This window comes from Pelodiscus sinensis, chromosome 19 (genome assembly GCF_052426305.1).
Source record: "Pelodiscus sinensis isolate ZL-2025 chromosome 19, ASM5242630v1, whole genome shotgun sequence".
Lineage (NCBI taxonomy): Eukaryota > Metazoa > Chordata > Testudines > Trionychidae > Pelodiscus > Pelodiscus sinensis.
Genome location: NC_143070.1, coordinates 35,473,509 through 35,498,082, shown reverse-complemented (window position 1 = coordinate 35,498,082; position 24,574 = coordinate 35,473,509). Strand labels below are relative to the sequence as shown.

General features: G+C 56.2%; 3 protein-coding genes across 5 annotated transcripts in view; 1 reads left to right on the top strand and 2 right to left on the bottom strand.

The window, feature by feature from the left end:
• The window catches only part of LOC106731297 (uncharacterized), a 146,749-nt gene that overhangs the window by 52,187 nt on the left and 69,988 nt on the right, over positions 1-24,574 (top strand). The window lies entirely within an intron of this gene.
• Positions 1,768-11,644, bottom strand: LOC106731406 (zinc finger BED domain-containing protein 6-like). 3 transcript variants are annotated; one of them, XM_075913555.2, is made up of 3 exons: positions 11,302-11,644; positions 9,419-9,525; positions 1,768-8,198 (listed from the first exon to the last, which is right to left on the bottom strand). In XM_075913555.2, exon 3 carries the CDS (start codon positions 6,555-6,557, stop codon positions 3,780-3,782), a length of 2,778 nt encoding a protein of 925 aa, XP_075769670.2. In that variant the 5' UTR covers positions 6,558-8,198; positions 9,419-9,525; positions 11,302-11,644; the 3' UTR covers positions 1,768-3,779. The 3 variants fall into 3 exon arrangements, with proteins under 3 accessions (XP_075769670.2, XP_075769671.2, XP_075769672.2); XM_075913556.2 differs by lacking the exon at positions 11,302-11,644 and adding an exon at positions 10,872-11,282; XM_075913557.2 differs by lacking the exon at positions 9,419-9,525.
• LOC106731294 (uncharacterized) lies at positions 15,732-22,538 on the bottom strand. Its single transcript, XM_075913729.1, has 2 exons — positions 22,384-22,538; positions 15,732-17,538 (listed from the first exon to the last, which is right to left on the bottom strand). The coding sequence occupies exon 2, from the start codon at positions 17,467-17,469 to the stop codon at positions 16,465-16,467; it is 1,005 nt and encodes a 334-aa protein (XP_075769844.1). The 5' UTR covers positions 17,470-17,538; positions 22,384-22,538; the 3' UTR covers positions 15,732-16,464.

The window sequence follows — 24,574 nt, the reverse complement described above, 5'->3', positions numbered from 1 at the left end:
TCTACACTAGGGAGTTGTTCTGAAATAACCCCCCATCCCCTAATTTGACATCATAAGTGGAGCGTCCTTATTATGCACTACCATTATTTCGAAAGCTGTACTCCTGCTTGCCTTGGGGAATAAGCTGATTTTGAAACCGTTATGTCGGGAGTTATTTCGAATTTTGTTATTTCAAATAATTTCCTAATTTAGACATCTCCTGGATGTTCCTTCACTGGGGGGGAGGAGTTCACAAAGAGGCTGGCACCATCTGTTTGGGCTGATTCACTCATGACAGACCTGGCACCTTGGCAGGGGTTAGACGAGCTGGGTCTTGTGGTCCCTCCTAACCCTCTGAGTCGGTGAGTCTATGGCCTGGGGGGTCCTTGAGACTAGCCCCATGCTACACAGGCAGCTAGGGTGGCCAGGTGTCCGGTTTTGAACCAGACAGTCCGGTATTTGATATAAAATGTCCGGTATGTTCTAATTAGATACGTTTTATTATTATCATGAGTATCAGTATGTAGTTGCGAACTGCCTGGCTGGTAGAAACGCTCACACTATGTGAGTATGTCTACCAGCCAGGCAGTACGCAACTACACGGGGGAGGTGGGGCGGGCCAGGGCGGGAGGGACTCTCTGGGGCCAGATTCCCTCATGCTTCCCCGGGACCGTGTGCAGGATGGGCAGCACCCCGGGATCTGCATGCACCCCGGGTCTGTCCCGCTCCCCTCCGGCCAATTCTCTCCCCCTGCTCCCCTCCCCCGGACAGCCCTGCTCCCCCAACCAGCCCTCCTTCCTGCCGGCCGGTTCCCTCCCCACCTCCTCCCAGCCAGCCCCTCACCATCTGAGATCAAGTGTGTCTGGTATTTGTTTTGAAGCCACCTGGTAACCCTGCAGGCAGCCCAATTAGATCACTATGCTCATAGGAAGCTCACTCCACTCTTGGTTAGAACTGGCCTCCTCATTTCCAGCAGGAATTCATTCGCTGCCATTTATCCCCATTTGGTCTGTATATTCGCTTTGGTAGCTTCTCTCCCTTCCCGGCTACATTTAGGGAGAGCAACTGCATCCCCGTTCCTCGGCCGTGGCTCTGCTAAGCTCTTTGATCGCCTGCTGGGAGTCAGTGTCTGCATTCTCCTGATCATCCCTGTAGCCCTGCCCCAGTCTGAATTCATTTTCTTGAATAAAAGTATCTACAGGCGTTAGGAGCAGAAACTCAGCCAGACTCGTGCTTAGACCCTTTCAAACATGTCACCGTTAGACCCCCAATTGGCATCATGGAATCATAGAACATTAGGACTAGAACAGACCTTGAGTCCAGCCCCCTGCCTTCACGGCAGGACCAAGCACCATCTAGACCAGGCATGTCCAAAGTCCGGCCCGTGGGCCAATTGCGGCCCGTGTTCCGGTTTAATACGGCCCCACAGGTAATTTGGCAATATCTATTTTTTAAGGCCCCCAACGAATCCATACGTATTGAGATGAATACATTGTAAAATCTCAGTTAATGTCAGTTGGTCTAAATCAGTTATAAATATATTTGGACACAACATGTATACTTGGTGTTATGTTCCTGTTCATATTTTTTGAACTTAAAAGTTGACAGACAACCTTTATTACCAATAATATGTAATGTACTTTACAATGTTCCTGACATATATTTCAGCTTCCTGGATTTTTTTTTCATCTGGCCTTCAGATATGAAAGGCAGAGTGATTTAACACCTGTTTAGATTTGTCATCCATGTGACAAAATGAAAAGTATGCCGTTTGCAATAAACTTTGCATAAAATAGTTAATTTGCATTTAATTTTAATGGTTCAAAGAATGTCAGGCAAAATGGCCGACCCTCACGCATGTTCACTTCATCAAATCTGGCCCTCTTTGAAAAAAGTTTGGACACCCCTGATCTAGACCATCCCTGCTAGGTGTCTGTCCAACCTGCTCTTCAATATCTCCAGGGATGGAGACTCCACAACCCCCCCAGGCAATTTATTCCAGTGTTTCACCACCCTGACAGGTAGGACGTTTTCCCTAATGTCCAACCTAAACCTCCCTTGCTGCAGTTTAAGCCCATTGCTTCTTGTCCTGTCCTCAGGGGCCAAGGGGAACCATTTTTCTCCCTCCTCCTTGTGACACCCTTTTAGATACTTGAAAACTGCTCTCATGTCCCCCCTCGGTCTTCTCTTTTCTAAACTAAACAAGCCCAATTCTTTCAGCCTTCCCTCATAGCTCATGTTTTCTAGGCCTTTCATCATTTTTGTTGCTCTCCTCTGGACCTTCTCTGATTTCTCCACCTCTTTCTTGAAACGTAGTGCCCAGAACTGCACACAATACTCCAACTGAGGCCTAATCAGAGCAGAGTGGAAGAATGACTTCTCGTGTCTTGCTCACAACACTCCTGTAAATGCAGCCCAGAATCCTGTTTGCTTCTTTTTGCAAGTGTCACATGGTTGGCTCATGTTTAACGTGTTGTTAACTATGACCCCTAAATCACTTTTGGCAGTACTCCTTCCTAGACAGTCACTTCCCATTCCGTATGTTAACCTGATTGTTCCTTCCTAAATGGAGCATGTTGCATTTGTCTTTATTAAACTTCATCCTATTGATCTCAAACCATTTCTCTAGTCTGTCCAGATCCTTTTGAATTTTGACCCTATGCTCCAAAGCACTTGCAACCTCTCCCAGCTTGGTATGAGCGGCAAACTTCATAATTCTCCTCTCTATGCCATCATCTAAATCACTCAGGTTTTGAAAATATCAACCTTAAGTTCTGGCTCATTTTCTTCAGACAATTCAGAGACCAGCCACAGGGATCGCACACCAAAAGATTCCAGAATCTCATCCCTTCTAGGACATGTTTTCCTGCAGCCAGGGAGCTGAAGCCTTGTAAATCAAAGGCCAGGAGGCCCATAATGCAGAGCTTCTAAAGCGGTAATTGGCTTTGCTGTTTTCACACCCCACCTTCCTCCCCTAAGGCATTCTTGGACTCCTGACCGTTCAGGCCAAACCAGTGGCAGGACTGTGGCTGGTCACATGTTTATGCAAATGAATGCCCATACATTGAAGGATTCTGTCAGCAAATTCCAACTCGACATTTTCCCATGACAGATTAAAACACTGCAAAATAGATCTATCTATGCACACATCTACATATATACACAGATATACAATGAGAGGGATAATGGTAGGTACAGTGAAAACCATGGGACCACTCGTCCCACCAGCACTGGACACAAATATGCAGCCGAATACAACCATAACAGAACTCCCCCCCCCCAAAAAAAATCAGAAAAAAATTATTTCTAATCAAGCAAAACATTTAGCTTAAGCTGCCACCATTTTTTTTTTCTGTTTTCCATTACATTCTCAAGTGTTAAACTAAATCCAGCAACATGTCGCATGAAGCATCAGTTTGAAATGAAAAGTCAAAACATTTTGTTTTCAAAATGTCAAAAAAAACCTCCTACCATTTTGACTCATTGGTTTTGATTCGGCTGAAACCATTTGCTGAACGTGACCTGAATTTGCCACGCGTTGCCCCACGCTGCCCTTTCAGTGTGAACTATTTGACCAAAACCTTTTGCCAAGCTCTGTATAAATGTCCACAAAGTGCCAGCAAAAGCAAAGCCGGGGAGGAATGAGATTGTGACTGGCCCGTTTCTGTGCTCTGTACCCCTGTCTCACCCGCCCCACCCCCATCCCGGCATGAAAGCTGGTCTCCAGAGAGAGAGACAATGTTGGTGCTCGGTGCAAATGAATCTGGCACCCGAGAGCATTAAGGAGCTTGCATCAGGGATCAGAGTCCCTCCATGTCATCTTCCTCCTCCTCCTCCTCCTCCTCTATTTCCTCCTCCTCCTCGTCTTCCTCCTCCACGTCCTGTGTGGCCGAGTCCCTGCCACTGGCTGCATGCTCCCGCCCCTGGCACGCCCGTGGGAGCAGGTGCTTGTTCATTCTGATGAGGGCCAGGCTCTCCACGCTGCCGGTGGCCGGGCTTGCCCGCCTGTTCCGCACGATGGCCCCCCCCGTGGCGAAGAGCTGCTCGGCGTAGCGGCTGGAGGGCGGGCAGCTGAGGTGCTGCACAGCCACTTGGAAGAGGGGCAGCCACACGTCCCGTTTGAGCTGCCAGTACAGCAAGGGCTCGGCGCTGGCCGACAGGACCACGGTGTCCTGCAGGTAGCCCTCCACCATCTGGGCCGCCTGGGCCTTGGCGGAGTCCATGAGCACCGGGGCCGCCCGGATGAGGCCAAAGTCCTCCAAGCTGTCCCACAGGGACCGGCCCCGGCTGCCCTCGCGCTGCTGCTGCTGCGGGGCCTGTCGCCGGTCACGGGCCACCCGGATGTTCTGGGCCACCTCGTCGACGAGCCGCTGCGTCCAGCGGGGCAGCCCGCCCTCCCCTTCGGGCAGGAAGGAGGCCATGCTGTTCTTGAAGCGGGGGTCCAGGTAGGTGGCCAGGATGTAATGCTCCTGCGTGCGGATCTCCGCCGTCAGCCGGTGGCCCCGCAGGGCTTGCAGCAAGCCGTGGGCCAGCACCTGGCCCGTCTCCTCGCCCTCGCCCTCGTACTGCCGCACCAGCGACAGCAGCTTCTTCTCCAGCAGGCACAGCAGCGGGATGGCTTGGCTGAGGCTGGCCTCGGCCCCGCTCACCAGCGCAGTGGCGTCGTCGAGAGGCCGCAGGATCTGGCACAAGGTGCGGACGAGGGGCCAGTGGGGCGGGTGCAGCCCAGCATCCCGCGGGGTGGAAAGGCGCAGGCAGAAGGCCTGGACAGCAGCCCGCTGCTCATACAGCCGCTCCAGCATGTGCAGGGTGGAGCCCCACTGCGCCCCCGCCTCCTTCTCCAGCCGGCGCCGCGGCAGCTGATTCTCCGCCTGCAGCTCCCGCAGCAAGTGGCGGGCAGCGGCGGAGCGCCCTGCGTGGGCACAGATCGTCCGCGCCGCCGCCAGCACCCGCTCCACCTCCTCGCTGCTGCGGAGGAACTCCCGCACCACCCGGCCCAGGCAGCGTGCCAGGCAGGAGACACGGGGGAAGCCGCCGTCTCGCAGCGCCCGGCGCACGCTCTGGCTGTCGTCCGAGGCCACGAAGCCCGAGGAGAGGGAGAGAGGCAGCAGCCACTCCCGGACGACCCCCCGCAGCCGCTCCAGCACCTGCCCAGGGCTGTGCGGCTTCTCCAGGCCGCAGAGGGTGAGGGTGGCGTGCTGGCGCAAGATGCTGCTGTTGCTCATGCTCACCCAGTGGGCGCTGACGGACAGGTAGTCGGTGCTTTGCCCGCCCGTCCACACATCCACCGCCAGGTGCACGCGGCCGCCCTCGCAGCCCCCCAGGGCTTGGAGCGCCGCCGTCTTCACGGCCCGGCCCAGCTCCGGCACAGCCTTCTTGGAGAAGAAGGAGCGACTGGGCACCTGCCAGCGTGGGGCGGCCACCGCCATCATCTCCCGGAAGCCCTCGCCCTCCACGTGGGAGAAAGGCAGGAGGTCCAGGGCCAGCATCTTGGCACAGGCGGCATTCAGTGCCAGAGCCCGGGGGTGGGCCCGCGGGTACTTGCTGCCCCTCGCGGAGCTCTCCTGGAGGGACAGCTGGGCGTAAATGCTCCCAGGTGCCCTGGGCACTGGGGGGGCCCGGCCTGTGCCACTCCGCTGCTTGCACTTCGGGGCAGCCCCACGTGGTGCATGGGGGGGCTCTGCCCCGCCAGGCTGCGGGCCCCCCAAGTGCTTCTGACGCATGTAGACGACGCTGTGGTTGTGCTTGATGTGGTTTCCCAGCGAGGACGTGCCCAGCCGCTTGGGGTCCGTCCCGCGCTTCACCATCTGCTGGCAGATCATGCAAGTGACGCGGGTGGGGTTGCCGGGGTCAATGGAGAAATACTCCCACACCCACGATTTCTGCCGGTGGTACCTCCGGGGCGCAGGGCCCTGCGTGGCTGCTGCAGGCAGGCAGGTGGCCAGGGGGCCGATGCCGTGGGATGAGCGCTCAGCCCTGCCGCTCCCTGTGCTCGCCCGCGCCCCGGCACTAAGGTCGCCCCCGCTCCAGAGGGGCAGATCACCCGGCTTCAGGACACCGGTGAAATACGAGGCAATCAGCATCGGATGCTGGGCGCCCCCTTCCTGCGGGCTAGGGCGCCCCAGCCTATCACTCTCTTCCTCCTCGTCCTCCTCCTCCTCTTCTTCGTCCTCCTCCTCCTCCATGCCCTCCGGGGTCGCTGGCTCACTAGGAGCTTCCCCGTCCACCCCGGAGGAATAGCCTGAAAGTGTGTCACCCCCGGACGAGCCTGCCTCCCCTGCCACGCTGGCTCCGTCCTCATCGGCCTCCGACTTGACAACCTGCGCTACCCCCTCTGGGAGGAAGAGGGATGCCCCGGTGTCTGACTCCCCTAGGACACCAGCTACGGCGGGCTCAGCCAAGCTGTATTTCTGCCTGGTGGATCGGGGTGACCGGCGGCTGGCAGTCAGGCACGGCTGTGAGGACAGCCCTAGGCCGGCACTGTGGCTGAGGCTGGCTGCATGTTGCCGGGGGCTTAAGCGTGGCTGCTTGGTGGACGAGTTTCTCCAGCCTCTGCTGCTGTGATTATTCCTCTTCATGGTGCGCTCGTGGGCGGTAACCACCGTTTTATTTGAGATCCTGACGGGGACAGGGCTCCCAAATCCCCACTGGAGCCCTGACACAGACACACTCTGAGAGGACCCCGGTCGCACCTGAGATTACGGGGTGCAAATATGGCAAGAGAAAGAGGCACTGAAAGCCTGCGTCCAGCCAATGAATCTGGCGGCAGCCTCAGTTATCCGGAGGGGAAGCCAATGTTGCCTTGAGGGAGAGGTTGCAAATGATCTACTGTCCCAATCCACTTCTCTCCTACCCTGCTGACCTGTCTCTCTCCCTATGAGAACTTCTTCAAGCCCCTGTACTCAGCATGAGTTTTCCCTCTTGTGCCAGGGACCGGAGAAAACTCTATGTGTCCAATCACCACTCACCCAAGCAGCTGAGACTGGGCCATCAAATATTGCTGATAACAAACCATCCATCCTAAGAATTACACCCCCACCAAAAAAAAAAATGTGTCCAGTGATTTCACACAGGCATCAGGCCAGAGGAATTGCAGTTTGCTGGCTCCAGCAGGAAGAGAGCTGGAATGTTTTCTGAGTAAATTATTTGCAAAGAAATCTTAGAGGGGTCGCTCTGTTTGTCTGTACCAGGAGTAGTCCTGGGGCACCGTAGAGACTAAAACTGAGCAGCAAATTACTCGTTGTTATCTGGGGCCCGCCCACTGCCGCGCCTGTTTGCGGAAGCCTTTCCTGCTAGAATTGTACGGAGTCTATACAGCTCACATCACAGAGACAGTGAAAAAACGGGCCACCCCACCCCCAGCTCACCTCCCACCTTGTGCTGTCCGCTCCCACAACCCCCTCACTCCAGCCAGCTCCCTTTAGGAACCTGCCCCCTCTGCCTAGGATCTGCCCAACACGCAAGCCATCCAGCCCCTGTGCTCACAGGCTATTAGTCCTAAGCCCACCCACCCTGCTTCCCATGCACAAATGCTCCATGTTTCCTTTGGAGCAGGGCGGGGTCTCTGCTCCCCGGGGGCAGTGAGTGTGGAAGGATCAATTTCCCACAGGGTTCCTGTCCCACGCAGCTTCTCTGAGGTGGGGTAAGAGCTGATTGGGCAGCGACACTTTTGGCGTGATCAGTACAGTCTCGGACTCTCTCTCCAGGCAGCAGGAAAGGTCTGAACTTGGAGCAAGGCTCACGCCTCAGTCAGCACACGGGCTCCGTCTCTCTCTCTCCCTTGTGGCAGAAAATGATGTCTCTGAGCTGCCTGCAGGATCCCTCTAATTTTTTCCATCCATGTGTATCTCTGAGCTGCCTGCAATGTTCTCTATTTTTTTCCATCCATGTGTGGAATAAATTTTGTTACATGCACTGAGGCATGTGCAGATGTGCACCACTAGTAGAAACTCATGGTGCCAACTTGGGCACTCTGGCAATCAGCTGGGCAGCACTGGAATCTTTCCTGGGCAGCTGCCCGAGCACTCAACTTACAGGGAATGCTGGTGTTTACCCCTCTCTCCGCTGGAGCACTCCTCTGCCTGCACTTATTCCTGTCCAAGTTCCAGGGGGCTGGGCTTTGGGAAACTTTCACTTTGGATCCACTTGGCAACATCTCCTGAGTTTTCCCCCTTCCTCAGAACATTTGGCCTCCTCCTTCTCCCTCACAGTCCCACCATCTGCCAGAAATAAAAAATAAAGAGAGTCCAAGCATTAGCCACTCTGTCCGGTTTGAAATCCTTGGCCATAAGAACAACAAACAGGATCACAATAAAAACAGGTGTGCTGATCATCTACTTTGGATCGTGTGCCAGAGTTCACCCAGCAGAAAGCTCCAGGCATGGCCTGGAAACAACCTGTGAATAAAGGAGGGAAATTAAGCACAGATTTATAATGTCTCACTTCTGCTAATGAAACAGGCATTAGAGGTCGTGGGGGAAATGAAACAAACATGCTTTCCCAATGTGGTCTGTGGCTAAGAGGCCGAATGCAGTCTTTGAGGACAGGGAGTACTAGAGTTGAAGAGGTGATGTTACCCCAATTTATGGCATTGGAGACACCCCCGTTGGAATACCGCCTCCAATTGTGGTATCCATATTTTTGAAAGCTCAGAAAGGGTTCAGGAAAAAAAAAGGCACAAGAATACTTCAGTCTGGGAAACTTGCCGTATATTGAGAGACTTAAGGAGTTGAATCTATTTCTGCAGGGACTTGATATGCTCTGGGAGCAACTAGACAATGAGAAGAGTTCTGAAAACACAGAATCAAGCAGACAACGACAAACTGAAACTGGAAATTGCATTTTTATCAGGGAGGGTTATTAAGAGCTGGCCCAGGAAGTTGGTGGAAAGTGGGGCATACAGCATCTTTAAAGCATTGCACATTATTGAGCTGGATGCAGGAATCAGGAGGTGAAATTCTCTGGCCAGTGTGATGCTGCAGGTCAGAGTCACTAAACAGTCCTAAAGGGCCCTTAAAATCTAGTAGCATATCAGCATCAGGCGTCAAATGAGAAAAGGGCTGGGCCGTGGGCTAGCATTTAAAAAAAACCAACATCACTTTATACAAGTATCAATTGTAGAAACGGGCCTCTGTGTTTTGTGTTTGTTTTAATACATCAAGCTCTCAAACCAAGAAACAAATGCCACAGACTTCAGTGGCAGATTCTGACTGCTGAGCTCTTCCTGAAAGCCACACCACTAATTATGGCATGTGAACTGGTCCAGTAGACACCTGTGTCTGGAACTCCTGGCTGATAGAGCCAATTGTTACCAGTGACAGACAGACAGACAGAGCCACTATATGTTTCAGGGTGAGAGTATTTATCTCCTCTCTCCACTGTACTTTATATGTGCGCATCTGTTCAAGAACTCCTCTTAAAAGGTAAGAGCTTGGCTCACCACATTTGGGACACAACTTCCTCTGATCATAACTTCAAGCCGGGTCAGGGCTGGTCTGTGCCAGGACAACGGGATGTGCCTAGAATGGGACCGCTTCTCAGAAAACCCTACAGAAAAGAGACAGAACCACCAGGCAGGTGAAAGGAGTTGGCTGCTCCCCCCCGACCCCTGTCCCAGACTGCTCCAGCCCTGAGTCTTCCTCTCCCCACGCACCTTTTAGGGGGGATGAGGGAGGGCTGAAGCCCCACCCGTTCTTACTGGGATGTTGTTGGCTGCTCCCCTTTGTCAGCGAATGAGGAGAAAGTGCAGTTTGCTGCATTCCACCCTCTGGCTGGCAAGCACAAGGGGGCAGACAAACCTGGCTCTGCCCTAGCTGGGGGACATGCACCCCTCCCCCGGCTGTGTCTGCTGGAGCTGCAGCCACCATGGACAGGGGCTTCTCACCTGGCCCCAAGCTGCTGCAGTGATAGCGGGCTGTGGTTTCCCTCTCTTTCTGGGGCAGTCTGCATCCTGAGCCTCTCCCCCCAGCTTTCCCCCCCCCCCCAAGAGCACTGATTGAAATGACACATGGACCCAAACAATGCTGGGTAAATCTAGTAGATAGATAGATAGATAGATAGATAGATAGATAGATAGATAGATAGATAGATGGGTGTGGGGGGGATAGATAGATAGATAGATAGATAGATAGATAGATAGATAGATAGATAGATAGATAGATAGATAGATATGGATTGGTGGAGAAAGAGAGATTTGGGGCCGGGGGAAGTCAAAAATAAGGAAACTACTGGGTTTATGAAACAAAATACAGGACTATGTAGCACTTTAAAGACTAACAAGATGGTTTATTAGATGATGAGCTTTCATGGGCCAGACCCACTTCCTCAGAGCAAATAGTGGAAGAAAATTGTCGCAACCATGTATATCAAAGGATACAATTAAAAAAAATGAACAGATATGAAAAGGACAAATCAAATTTCAGAACAGAAGGGGGATGGGAGGGGGGAGGTAAATGTCTGTGAGCTAATGATATTAGAGGTGATAATTGGGGAAGCTAGCTTTGTAATGGGTAAGATAATTAGAGTCTTTATTCAAACTTAGGCGTAAAGTGTCGAATTTAAGCATGAATGACAGTTCACGTGCCCCCTTCTGTTCTGAAATTTGATTTGTCCTTTTCATATCTGTTCATTTTTTTAATTGTATCCTTTGGTACATATGGTTGGGACAATTTTCTTCCACTATTTGGTCTGAGGAAGTGGGTCTGGCCCACGAAAGCTCATCACCTAATAAATCATCTTGTTATTCTTTAAAGTGCTACATAGTCCTGTATTTTGTTTCATAAACCCAGTAGTTTCCTTATTTTTGACTTCCCCCGGCCCCAAATCTCTCTTTCTCCACCAATCACAGCCCCTTTGTTCTTTGGGACTTTACCGAAATCACTCTTGCTATTAACCTTTAAATGCAGTTCCGCCATTCCGTGGTGTAACTTCAAACGCTTAATTTTTGGGCTCTGGGAATAAGAACGCTTTCTACAAAGAAAAGAGGACGCCTGTCCGCAAGTATTTCTTGAAGCAAATGAGACATGGGGACGCCACAGGACTCAACTACCGGAATTTCTCCTGCGGCCCTTGCTGCCAGTACCTCTCCTTCCCCCACCAGACTCGGCCCCGCCCGGCCCGGCCCAGACGCTCCCCTGGGGCCGGCTCGATTCCTGCAGGCGCTCCGGGGGGCAGAGCCGGAGGGGAGTGGGGGGGACGGTAGCGCAGCAGCGCTGAGACCCGCAGCCCCCGCCCGACCTCCGGGAGCAGCGCTGGGGCGAGGAGTGTTGGGAGGGGGGAGAATCACTTTCCTGCCCGGCCCTGTGCCCGGGGCGCGCCCCTCACCTGCAGGCTGCGGCTCCGGGGCTGGGCGCGCAGCTGGCTCCAGCCGGGCCGGGCGCCGCGCGGCGCTGGGGAGCGGACGGGGCTCCCCGCGGGGCGCAGCGCGGACGCAGCGGCAGCTCCTGACCCGGGAAGGGAAGCTCGGGCCCCGGCAGATAAAGCGGAGGAAGACGCGAGCGAGCAGCCAGCAGCCGCAGCCAGGGCCCTCTGGCGGCCGCCGCCTCTGAGCCCCAGTCGCTGCGCTCCCGGGGACCGAGCCTGCCCTGCGGGAGCGCAGGGACCGAGCCGCTGGGAGACACCCCCGCCCCCAGCACCTCCCCCCAAGCGACAGCGGGCGGCCCCGGATGGGGGGGGGGGGGGGTCCTTCCACACGCAGGGCCCAGCCGAGTCAATTTAGTGGTTGTATGGGGGGTGTGCAATGGGCTCAAAAAGAAACATTGTCCATGTCTGGGGCCAGCACCTTGGAGACTAAGAAAAAATGTAGATGGCATCATGAGCTTTCTGGGGGCACAGCCAGGGCCGGATTCAGACCTTTAGAGGCCCTGAGCACTGAAAAGATGATGGTGCCCCCCCCCCCCCATATGTAATTCAAAATAAAAACAATACTGTACCGTCAAATCTCATTTTTGGTGCCCCTGCTTTGCTGGTGCCCTAGGCACGTGGTCTGCCTAGTGGGTAATGCAGCCCTGAGCACAACCCAAGCTCATGACAGAAAACCAATGTGCACGGGAGACTGCTGAGCTAGAAGTTTATTATATCTGGGCTAAAAGCCTGCATCAAGCACTTGGGGGTTGACCTGACCCCTTCTCTGTAACAATCTCACTCTCCGCCTTTTCTTTCATTTTATTATTAAACCTTTCGTTGTTAGATGCCAAAGAACAGGCCTAGCAGCTCTTTGGGGTAAGATCTGGAGTATAAACTGACCTGGGGCTGTGGCTGGTCCTTTGGGACTGGGGGAACCAGTTTGAAGTTGGTGAGGTTGCTTTTATAACCTCTCACCTGTGTACCGATCAGGGCTGGTTGTGGCGCAGGGAACACTGGGGTATCTGAGGGGTTTTGTGAGGCTTCCTGCTGGCTAGCATGGCAGCTGCAGTGCTCGGTGACTGGTTTGTTGTCTTATAGGGAAGGACTGTAAGTAGCCCTGGATTTGAGCAATTTTCCCTGATCCGACCCTCTCAGTGGCCACCAGACTGTCTCGATATATTACAGTGGGGGAGAGGGGGTTGTTTTTCCAGGTGGTGGGAAGGAGAAAAGGGGTTAAAGAGGGAGAAAACCGAAAAGCAAAACCTTTCTTTCCATCTGCATGGCAGCCAGACAAATATTTTCATTGGGAATCAAATGGGATTTTGAAAATTCCAAGAAAACTTTTTAAAATCTATTTCCTTCAGATTTGTTGTTGTTTTTGTGTGGAAGGGTATGTCTACACTACCCTCCTAATTCGAACTAGGAGGGTAATGTAGGCATACCGCACTTGCAAATGAAGCCCGGGATATGAATTTCCCGGGCTTTATTTGCATGAAGCCGGCCGGCGCCATTTTTAAATGCCAGCAGTTCAAACCCTGTGCCGCGCGGCTACACGCGGCACAGAGTAGCTAGTTCGGATTAGGCTTCCTAATCCGAACTAGCTGTACTCCTCGTGGAATGATACCCGAAGATACAGGCTGGTTTTGACCACTGCTAAAAATATCCCATTTCAAGTGAACTTTTGGGAGAAACCACTTGCACTCACCCAGGTTTGCTCACTCCCGGTTCACCCGTTTCTCCCACTCCCCCAGTACTCCGTAGTTCTCGGGTCACCCCAGGGAGGTGTGCACAGAGCAGTCACAGTGATGAGCTGTGGTGGACAGTGTGTTACCTGCACCTGCTGTTTGGGGCCTGTTAGGAATTGTGCGATGGGGTAGAGCAGTGAGTCTCAACTTTTCAACCCCGCTCAATGCAAACCTTTCCATGGAACATCAGCCAACCACCGGTGATGAGGGGGTGGGGGTCTAGTGGGGAGGTGGGGTGCAGGATATGGCCTGGAAGTAAGGTGCGGGAGCAGGCTGAGGAGAAAAGGGAGAGAGTGGGGGGGTCTGGGAGGGTCCAGGAGGGGGATGGGGTGGGAAGATGTGGCAGGGACGGAGGGTACAGGAGTAGACTGAGGGTGGGGGGGTGCTCTGGTGTGGGAGGCAGGGCTGTAAGATCTGGGCAGGAGGGTGCAGGAGCAGGGTGGGGGTGCAAGATCTGGGAAGGAGGGGGCAGGAGCAGGGTGGGGGTGCGAGATCTGGGCAGGAGGGGGCAGGAGCAGGGTGGGGGTGGAGGGTCTCGGTGGGTGGGGGGGTGCATGAAGGCAATGGGGGCGTGGGCTCTGGGCATGAGGGAGATGCTTATGTGGGTGGCTCTGTGCCTCCTGCTGCCCCCAGGCACTGTCCCCCTCCCCTGCTGTTCCCATTGGGGCGGGAGCTGCGGGGCTGGAGCACCAGCAGGGGCCTCAGGGCTGTGGTGTCCAAAGAGGTCAAGGGTGAAGAACGCCAAGTCCTAGACAGGAGAAGCAGCTGTTCTCTCGGGAGGGTGACTGACCCACGGATGGGGAATGGCCCTGGCTGTGACATGGGCCATGGAGACACTTTGCTGATATCTCCTGGGTAACTCCCTCTCCTTGTGCCTCGCAGCCCACGTCTCTCCATTGGCTGAGCACCATGAACAGACACAAATGCCTGCGCCCCAGGGGTCTAGCTTTCCACAGTGCTGTGACTGCCGGGGATTCCCTCATCCTGGGCAAATGCGGATTCCTTTTCTTGGGAGGGAGACAGGGGCAGGAAAAGGGCTCAGCACTGGACCCCATCCTAAGGGGGAGGGGGTGATGGGGTGTCTAAGCCCCACATTAGTGAACCAAGGTTAATGAGCCACTCTGGTCCCAGAAGGCCCCATCCAGCCGCACCTGCAGGGCATGCTCACAAGGGAGGCAGATCATGGGAGGCAGACAAAGCAAGAGAGAAGCCCGTCGCTCCGAGCTGGTGCAGAGAACCCAGGGGTCAGAGCCTGCTGCTGAGCCATCTTGAGACACTTCACTGGGACTTACCTCTGAGACGCAATGAAGCTGGTCTTTAATCAGCAACAACGGTTTAGGACCAGAATCCAGGGGGAGCCTCCCCTCCAAATTAAATTCTGGTGAGAATTTTACGGAGGCAGAAATTGGTGGGCACCAAGAGGAGGGCTGGGAAGGCATTTGGGTCCCAGGTGACCTTAGAATGGGCCAGCACAAGGTGGCACACAGGTAGGCTGTGTCTAGACTGGCAAGTTTTTCCACAAAATCATCTGATTTTGCAGAAAAACTTGCTAGCTGTCTACACTGGCCGCTTGAATTTCCGGAAAAGCTCTGACGATCTACTGTAAAATCATCAGTGCTTTTCCGGAAATACTATGCTGCTCCCGTTCAGGCAAAAGTCTTTTCCCAAAAGACTTTTGTGCAAAAGGGCCAGTGTAGACAGCACAGTCGTGTTTTCCGCAAAAAAGCCCTGATCGCGAAAATGGCAATCGGGGCTTTTTTGCGCAAAAGCGCATCTAGATTGACCACGGACGCTTTTCCGCAAAAAGTGCTTTTGCGGAAAAGCATCCTGCCAATCTAGACGTGCTTTTCCGAAAATGCTTTTAACGGAAAACTTTTCCGTTAAAGGCATTTCCGGAAAATCATGCCAGTGTAGACGTAGACGTAGTGCCTGGAGCCATCACCCAAGGGAGCTGAGTTGAGCGAGGAGCTGTGCCAGCTACTTCTCTTTTAAAGCGGGATTAGTAATTAAGGGATTCAGCCGGGGACGGGCGACAAACACACAGAAAGGGGTAACTGACTAGAAAGTGGGGGGTAGGCGAAGACGTCTGAAGGAGTCCAAGTGTGCGTCTCTTTATAGGCAGGGATAGTCCTGAGAGAAAGAGCAGCGGTGCTGCAGCTGTTGTTGGGGAGAAGGAGACAGGCTGCTCCCCTCGGAAAGTGTCCGGCCTCTTGGGGCGGGGAAGGGCTGGCCTTCCCACGAGGTGAATTGAGGCGGCCGCCTCAGGTGCCAGACTGTGGGACGGCGCCACTAGGACCCAGAGTGTAGAAAATTGTGTCTGCTGCTGGTGCAGATGTATCCCTCTGCTCTAGATGCACAGAGATGGTGCAGGGCCATGAGAGGAGGAGAACAGGAAGAAGGCAGAATTGAGACCTTTCAAAGTGTTGGCCCAAGCAAGGGGGCCTGGGGGCATCATTTGAGCTCCCTGCCTCAGGTGCCCAAAGGTTGTGGGCCGGCCCTGGGTGGGGAGGGGGCCATGCTAGCTCCTCTCTGGCTCACAGGTCACCCAAGTTCTGCTCACAGCGCCGGGGATTCCCTGAACTGGTTATATGTGGGCTGGGGAAGAGAAGAAAGATGAAAGCTCCGAGACCGTAAGAACCACAAGAACGAAAAAAGGGCCGTGAGTTTGGGTTTCAACATCCTGTTACTCGCTATTTGTTCTACAGTGCGTACAAAGTCCCCATGAACAACGGCTGGGCTAGTCCCGCCGTGTCCACTCCAGCAGAGACGGGCAGGGAATGTCCGTAACGGAGCGGGGCTGCTGACACAGTCAGGTCGAAACGAGACTCCTATACAACCAGAGCGGGAGCCTGACGAACCGCTGAATGTGCTGCCGCCGGCAGGCGAGAGGCCCTCGGTATGCACGGTGACAAAGCTGTGCCTTGCTCCTGCCCTGGCCACCTCTAGCACCCTGCTCGGCACCCAGGCCTCCCTGCCGAGACGTTCCCTCGTGAGCCCAGTCTGTGTTAGTCCCAGTGGTGCACTCTGGGGCACAGGCACTCATCCTAATGGAAACGGAAGGAAACCTACAACCTGTCCTACACAGGCCAAGAGTAAAAACGTAACAACACACACACACACACACACGCCCCTTGTGTCCTACCAGCTACTCACCACCCCCAGCCGCCGGCCTGTTCTCCTTGCTCATCATCCCAAAGTCCCAACCACTAAAACAACCAGCTCTCCCAAGAACCTACCCCTTCCCCCAACAACCCCTGCTACGAAGCCATACCAGCTCCCTCCCACTGCTCACCACCCCACTAACCCCGAAAACGCAGAGCCTACAAGCACACAGCCCCCATCTTTGCCAGCCACCTCCCCCTGCCACAGAATGGCCTCTTCTCCCCTCCCCTGACCCTTAGCATGCTTGAGTGGGGTAGGGCCATAAAGGCAGGAAGGACACGGGGTTCTCCCCTGTGTGGGTTCTCTGGTGCCTCTTGTGGTGGGAGCTGCGGCTGAAGCTTTTCCCGCAGTAAATGCACTCGTACGGCTTCTCGCCCGTGTGGATCCGGTGGTGCTGGGTGAGGGTGGATTTGTCAGTGAAGCTTTTCCCGCAGTCAGAGCACGTGTAGGGTTTCTCCCCCGTGTGGATCCTCTGGTGTCTGATCAGGTTGGAGCTGACGTTGAAGCATTTCCCGCAGTGGGTGCACTCGTAGGGTTTCTCGCCCGTGTGGATCCGCATGTGTTTGACCAGGTCCGAGTTCTGGCTGAAGCTCTGCCAGCACTCGGCACACGTGTTGGGGATCTCGATGGCTGAGGTTCTCTTCTTCGATGCTTTGGGTTTTTTGACTTTCCCGGCAGCAGCTCTGTCCTCTAGGGGGCATGTGTCCTGCTTTTTCCCGGCGGGGCTTTTCAGGCGCTTCTTGTGGCGGGAGCTACGGCTGAAACTTTTCCCGCAGTCGATGCACTTGTAGGGCCTTTCGTCCGTCTGGACACACTGGTGCTGGGTCTGAGTGGACTTGTCCGTGAAGCTTTTCCCACAGTCAGAGCACTGGTGGGGTGTCTCCTCTGTGTGGCTCCTCTGGTGCCGGAGGAGGTTTGAATTGATGCTGAAGCTTTTCCCGCAATCGATGCATTTATAGGGCTTCTCTCCGGTGTGGATTCGCCGATGGTTCAGCAGGTCTGAGCTCTGGTTGAAGCTTTTCCCGCACTCGATGCAGATGTTGGGCCTCTCCCCGGCGTACGTTCTCTGGCGGACGATGGTGTCTTTGCGTTTCCTCACGCCTCTCCCGCGGTGGGCATATTTACCTTCTCTCTCCTCCGAAGGGACTGGCTGCTGGGCTTCTGGCCTGCCCTGACTCTTAAGGGGCTTCCCCTGCTCCGGATTCTGAGATACGTTTCCTTTGGATCGTTTTGGAGACATCTCAGGCCGGTCTTCTCCAGCCAGGCTTTGAAGATTCTCTTGCCGTGTGACCGCTCCCAGTCCTGTCGCCTGCCGGGAAAAGGAGAATCCAGACAGGCGCAAAAGGAACAGGGGTAATCGGATGACAAATTAGTCTAGCTCCCAAAATGAAGATGAAACAAATCTAAGGGTTGGATGGTGCAGGAAGCCAAGCTCAAAAGGGAATTAAGGCACAGTTTGTAACTACTTCCCAAGACAGGTGGGCTGTGTCTACATTGGCACCCTTTTCCAGAAATGCTTAAAACGGAACAGTTTTCTGTTATAAGTATTTCCGGAAAAGCGCGTCTACATTGGCCACAGACGCTTTTCCGGAAAAAAGCCCCGATCGTCATTTTCGCGATCGGGGCTTTTTTGTGGAAAAGAGTACTGTGCTGTCTACACTGGCCCTTTTCTGGAACAGTTTTCCGGAAAAAGGACTTTTGCCCGAGCGGGAGCAGCATAGTTTTTCTGGAAAAGCAGCTGATTTCTTACAGTAGATCGTCAGTGCTTTTCCAGAAATTCAAGGGGCCAGCTTTTCCGGAACAAGTGGCCCAGTGTAGACACAGCCGTGGTGGATTTTCCATCATTTAAAAAATGTAAACTAAATAAAGATTGGATGCCCCTTTTTTTTTTTTTTTTTTTTTTTTTTAAAGAAAAAGTGCTTTCCATCTCCACCACAAGTAACTGGGCTTCATGCAGGGATCACTGGGTGACCTCTGATCTGTGCTGTACAGAAAAGGTTCTCGGCCAGGGATCTGGGGGCCCCTGGAAGGGCCATGAGGCGGTAACATAAACCAGAGAGGCAGGCCAATGCTAGACTCACTGTAGCCCAAGGCAGAAAGTGGAAGACTGAGCCATGTCATGTGGAACTAATGCTGAAGTGCGAGTAACTTCGCTTTGTGGGGACCCAGGTAATTGCTCCGTTTCCTGTCTCCTGACGCCAGGCCTGCCTTTTAATCTACTGGCTGTGCAGAAAATCACTGGCTGGACAGGGAGTTTTTATAACATTGGGACAGGGGAGGGCTTAGGAAGAAAAAGGCGGAGAATCCCTGTCCCATAGGAAGGCTGTTTCGGAGCAGTGTTCCCCGCAAGCTGAGCACTTGGGCAGCCGGCTGCTCGGGAGAGATTCCAGTGCTGCCCAGCTTATCAGCAGAGCGCCCGCCGCTCGGTTTTGTTTCTGCTGGCGGTGCACATTCACACGTCCCTCAGGGCACGTAACAAAACTTATTCTGCACACGGATGGAAAAGGTGGGAGAGGACAGTGCTCAGGGGCACAGTCTGACATCTGCGCTGACAGCTGCCCTGGGCAACCGCTCAGGTTTTCTGTGCTGCCTCTCATGTACAGAACAAGCTGCATTATCTGGCTCTGTGCCAGCCAAAAAGCACTGTCAACTGGCATTGCTCATCTTCATAGGCAGTCTGGTTGCTGCGAAGCCAGAAGGCTCCATGCGGCTCTCCAGAAACAGTGACACGTCCCTGCTACCCCTGGGAGGAAAGGGCTCAGGGCAGGGGGTTGGGCCCCCCTGTCTGTGCCTCTGCTTAGGAACAACTTGTGGGGAGGCAGCTGAGGTGAGTGCCCCGGGATCTGGCACCCCAACCCTCTGCCCCGAGCCCCCTCCTGCACCTCCTCCAGCCCCTCAGCCCCATGCCTCCTCCCTCACGCAAACTCCTTTCGTCTTCATTCACTGGATTCCCCTCCCCCCCGATTTCCAGCACCTCCCACTCTCCCCCCATGCCGGATAACAAAGGCCTTACGGGACTGACACAGGGGCCAGTCCTACAGCTATTCACACCAGTAAGTAAATAGTTCCAGGAGCATCACGAGGCCTCGTGCCCCACAGCCTGGCTCTGTAGAACCACGGACACAGGCGAAACGGAGAGCGGGCGCAGAGCAGTCCCCCGCCTCTGCTGGGCTGGGTGAGGACACGGGACAGACAGGCAGGCAGGGAACAGTTTTGTTTGTTCCCAGCCGGATTGGTCACGGGCAAGGCTAGAATCAATCAATCGGGGTGGGGAACCTTCAGCCCCCGGCTTGCCTGGATCCAGCCCCCGAGGCTCAAAGTCCCCTCCCCCACCATTAGGGAACTGGCGCTCCAACCCTGGAGCACCCGTAACCCGGTAATGCACTTCCCACTCTGCTACTGCACCCTACCTCCTGCCAAGCCCTACCACCCCTTGCCGATTCCTGCACCCCACCTCCTGCCCGGCCCTCCCACCCCTTGCCGATTCCTGCACCCCACCTCCTGCCAAGCCCTCCCACCCCTTGCCGATTCCTGCACCCCACCTCCTGCCCGGCCCTCCCACCCCTTGCCGATTCCTGCACCCCACCTCCTGCCCGGCCCTCCCACCCCTTGCCGATTCCTGCACCCCACCTCCTGCCCGGCCCTCCCACCCCTTGCCGATTCCTGCACCCCACCTCCTGCCAAGCCCTCCCACCCCTTGCCGATTCCTGCACCCCACCTCCTGCCCAGCCCTCCCACCCCTTGCCGATTCCTGCACCCCTCCTCCTGCCCGGCCCTCCCACCCCTTGCCGATTCCTGCACCCCACCTCCTGCCCAGCCCTCCCACCCCTTGCCGATTCCTGCACCCCACCTCCTGCCAAGCCCTCCCACCCCTTGCCGATTCCTGCACCCCACCTCCTGCCCGGCCCTCCCACCCCTTGCCGATTCCTGCACCCCACCTCCTGCCAAGCCCTCCCACCCCTTGCCGATTCCTGCACCCTACCTCCTGCCCGGCCCTCCCACCCCTTGCCGATTCCTGCACCCCACCTCCTGCCCGGCCCTCCCACCCCTTGCCGATTCCTGCACCCCACCTCCTGCCCGGCCCTCCCACCCCTTGCCGATTCCTGCACCCCACCTCCTGCCCGGCCCTACCACCCCTTGCCGATTCCTGCACCCCACCTCCTGCCCGGCCCTCCCACCCCTTGCCGATTCCTGCACCCCACCTCCTGCCAAGCCCTCCCACCCCTTGCCGATTCCTGCACCCCACCTCCTGCCCAGCCCTCCCACCCCTTGCCGATTCCTGCACCCCACCTCCTGCCCGGCCCTCCCACCCCTTGCCGATTCCTGCACCCCACCTCCTGCCAAGCCCTCCCACCCCTTGCCGATTCCTGCACCCTACCTCCTGCCCGGCCCTCCCACCCCTTGCCGATTCCTGCACCCTACCTCCTGCCCGGCCCTCCCACCCCTTGCCGATTCCTGCACCCCACCTCCTGCCAGGCCCTCCCACCCCTTGCCGATTCCTGCACCCTACCTCCTGCCCAGCCCTCCCACCCCTTGCCGATTCCTGCCCCCCACCTCCTGCCAAGCCCTCCCACCCCTTGCCGATTCCTGCACCCCACCTCCTGCCCGGCCCTCCCACCCCTTGCCGATTCCTGCACCCCACCTCCTGCCAAGCCCTCCCACCCCTTGCCGATTCCTGCACCCCACCTCCTGCCCGGCCCTCCCACCCCTTGCCGATTCCTGCACCCCACCTCCTGCCCGGCCCTCCCACCCCTTGCCGATTCCTGCACCCTACCTCCTGCCCGGCCCTCCCACCCCTTGCCGATTCCTGCACCCCACCTCCTGCCCGGCCCTCCCACCCCTTGCCGATTCCTGCACCCCACCTCCTGCCCGGCCCTCCCACCCCTTGCCAATTCCTGCACCCCACCTCCTGCCCAGCCCTCCCACCCTTTGCCGATTCCTGCACCCCACCTCCTGCCAAGCCCTCCCACCTCTTGCCGATTCCTGCACCCCACCTCCTGCCCAGCCCTCCCACCCTTTGCCGATTCCTGCACCCCACCTCCTGCCAGGGCCTCCCACCCCTTCCCGATTCCTGCACCCCACCTCCTGCCCGGCCCTCCCACCCCTTGCCGATTCCTGCACCCCACCTCCTGCCAAGCCCTCCCACCCCTTCCCGATTCCTGCACCCCACCTTCTGCCAGGCCCTCCCACCCCTTGCCGATTCCTGCACCCCACCTCCTGCCCAGCCCTCCCACCCCTTGCCGATTCCTGCACCCCACCTCCTGCCCAGCCCTCCCACCCCTTGCCGATTCCTGCACCCCACCTCCTGCCAAGCCCTCCCACCCCTTGCCGATTCCTGCACCCCACCTCCTGCCCGGCCCTCCCACCACTTGCCGATTCCTGCACCCTACCTCCTGCCAAGCCCTTCCACCCCCAACCTGCTCCTGCCCCACACCTCCTGCCCAGCCCTCTCTTGCATCCTACCTCCTGCCCAGCCCTCCCACCCCCAGCCTGTTCCTGCCCCCTCCCCAATCCCAGACCCACCAACCCTGCCACATACCTGAAGCCTGCTTCCTGGCAGCCCCTCCCACACACTGACCCCCCCCCCCCCAATTTTGGCCCTACGAAAATCTACCAGCCTAGGCCCCCCTAGCGTCCGGGGTGCGACAGGAGTGTGGGGAGCGTCTTTCTCCTTCTTAGTAAGGGGCCACCTCAGTGAGGGGTTTTGTTTTCGGGGTTTTTTCGCTTCTCACTTTTGTGAGGCCCCCGACTGATTTTTCGGTGGGTCAGCGGCCCCCAAGCCCCCATCCCGAGGGGATTCCCCTGCCACCCCGTCCCAGCGACTCAGAGGGGCGGCTGGGCCAGCCTGTCACTATGCAAAGCAAAGTGGCACCTTGGAGACTGGTGCGCGCTGGAGCGAGGCAGGGGCCGTGCGGGGCTTTCCCCTCCCTGCTCCCCTGCTCAGACACCGACATGCCCGGCCGGCTCCGGTCCGACGCCCGTTTACACGGCAGCTTTGCGGGCCGGAGCGGGAGCGCCCGCAGCACGTGGAGCGGGGCAGGTGCGGGACCCGGGACCGGGACCTCCCCTCCCCAGCCCGCTGGCGGCTGCCCCCCTGGCCGGGCCCGGCCCGGGACGTTCCTCCGCCGCTCCCCGGGCTCCCTCCTGCCCGTACCTGCGGGCTGCGGAGCGGTGCGGGCGGTCCCGGGGCGCTGCCGCAGAAAGTCCCAGCAGCCCGGCCGGGCACGGCTCGCAGCTTCCCCCAGCCCCAGCGGCTCAGCCCGGCTCACAATGGAGGCTCCTGACCCAGGAAGTTCAATCCCTGATATCCTGGTCAGAGGCAGGCTCGGGAGAGCCCCCTCCCCCCGGCTGGGCCGGATCCAGACGCTGGGCTCCGGGGAGGGGGCACTGTCCTGCCAGACGGACAGAGAGACGGACATGGTGTAGCCTGGACTCCCTGCACACACCGGCCGTCCCTGCACCCCTCCATCCCCCCCCCCCCCGAGTTCCCTGCAGGTCAGCCTCGTTCCACCCCCACCCCCTATTGCAGGGACTCTGTGTGTGACCCGACTATATAGGCACCAAATGAAGGGGGCTAAATTAGCTGTGAGCACTGGAGAGAGATCTTGGAGTCACTGTGGAGAGTTCTCTGAAAACCCCCACTCCGTGTGCAGGGGCAGTCAAAAAAGCAAACTGGGGTTGGGAAGCATGTCAAGAGGGGATAGAGAATAAGACCGAGCACATCTCATTGCCTCTGTATAACACCATGGGATGCCCACATCTTGAATAGTGCCTACAGATGTAGTCTGGCAGGGTGTCTGTACTGGGAGGATGAAGATGGCACAGACAAAGGGGGTCGGTTTATCGTACCAACTTTGGCTGGTGCGACAAGCTTTCCAGTGTAGGCGTCGTTTCCACTAGCCCTTCCATTGGAGGAACTTTTGTGGGTCCGGGGTGTGAAGAAAAAAGCACTTGGGGAGCCGCTTTCCTTCCAATGTGGCAATGGCCGCTCAGTAGGATGGTTGCAGTATGCCAGCAGGAGAGCGCTGTTGGATGGGAAAGTCTCCAACAGACACAGAGTGGCCTGAGCTCCTGGCACATGCCAGCCGTACCCAATGAAACAGGGTTTTACATCTCTAATCAGAGCCACTGGGGACTTGCAGACAGTGACGGGACAGAGACCGGGGAACAAAAACTCTGTGTGATGTGAGGGACTGGGAGCTGCCACCACTTCATGAACATGAGGCAGGGCAGCCCTGTCATGGGAAAGAGTGGGAAGTGTGGTCCCCTTGTCTCAAAATGGGAGTGGCGTGGTCCCCTTGTCTCCGATCTGCTCACACTTGCTCAGGGGCAGCTTTTGGATTGCAAGGCTGAAGACTCCAGCTCCAGTCTGGATTATGCTGCTTATTCTCATGGCAGAACGGAAACAAACTCTCTCTATGGACTCCTCCCTGCACGCTGAACTGGCTGGCCTCAGCCTGAAACCCTCTCCTGCACCCCACACCTGTCATCTCTGGCTCCATCCCAGAGCCTGCACCCCCGTGCTCCACACTTCCCATCCCCAGCCTGGTGGAAATGAGTGAATGTGGGGAAGAGCAAGCGACGGGAGGGAGAGTGATCTGTGGGGGCAGGGACATAGGGGAGGGGCAGGAGCAGGGTGCCAGACAAGGGTGTTCAGTTTTGTGCAATTAGAAAGTTGCCAACCCTAATGCACCACGCAATAGGAACAGCTGGATCGCTATGACTTGGGGGTTGCTTGCTCACTGAGACTCAGCAAAGGCCACCAGGACAGGCTGGAACTAGTGCCAGGGGATAAACCAAGGAACAGCTGCAGCACATTTGACCTTTCTCCTCTCCTGCCAACGCTGGAAACAGCTGGGATGCCGAGAGGATGAAGATCATCCACGGAGATGCGTGCAGGCACCTGTACATTATGGATTGTAACATCCACGGGGGTGAAAATATTACTCACTTCAAATGGCATTAAGTTTATAAACCTTCACTTGGGCACTGATTTTTACTGCTTTTGGTAACCCTCTCGGTTTTCTACCTACCACTTCCAGAGCCTGTTTAAAAGAGAACCACTTACTTTATCAAGATCCAGGAAATGAAATAACAAACCGGGAACCTCGACAGCAGGCAAGAACCAGCCCTAAAAGCGCTACAAGCTGGACTGATGATGGGCAGAGAGCAGGTGAAGCCAGAGGTGGGCTGAAAAGCGAGTGTGATCTACCAATGACACTTAGTACCTGTTAAACAAGTCCCACCATTTAAAAAAATTGTATTATCACCAAAATTGTGTGCGAGTCAGGAGGGGGGGTGAAATGGTGGATTTAAGCAATCTTTTATCTTTCCCCATCCTAGGA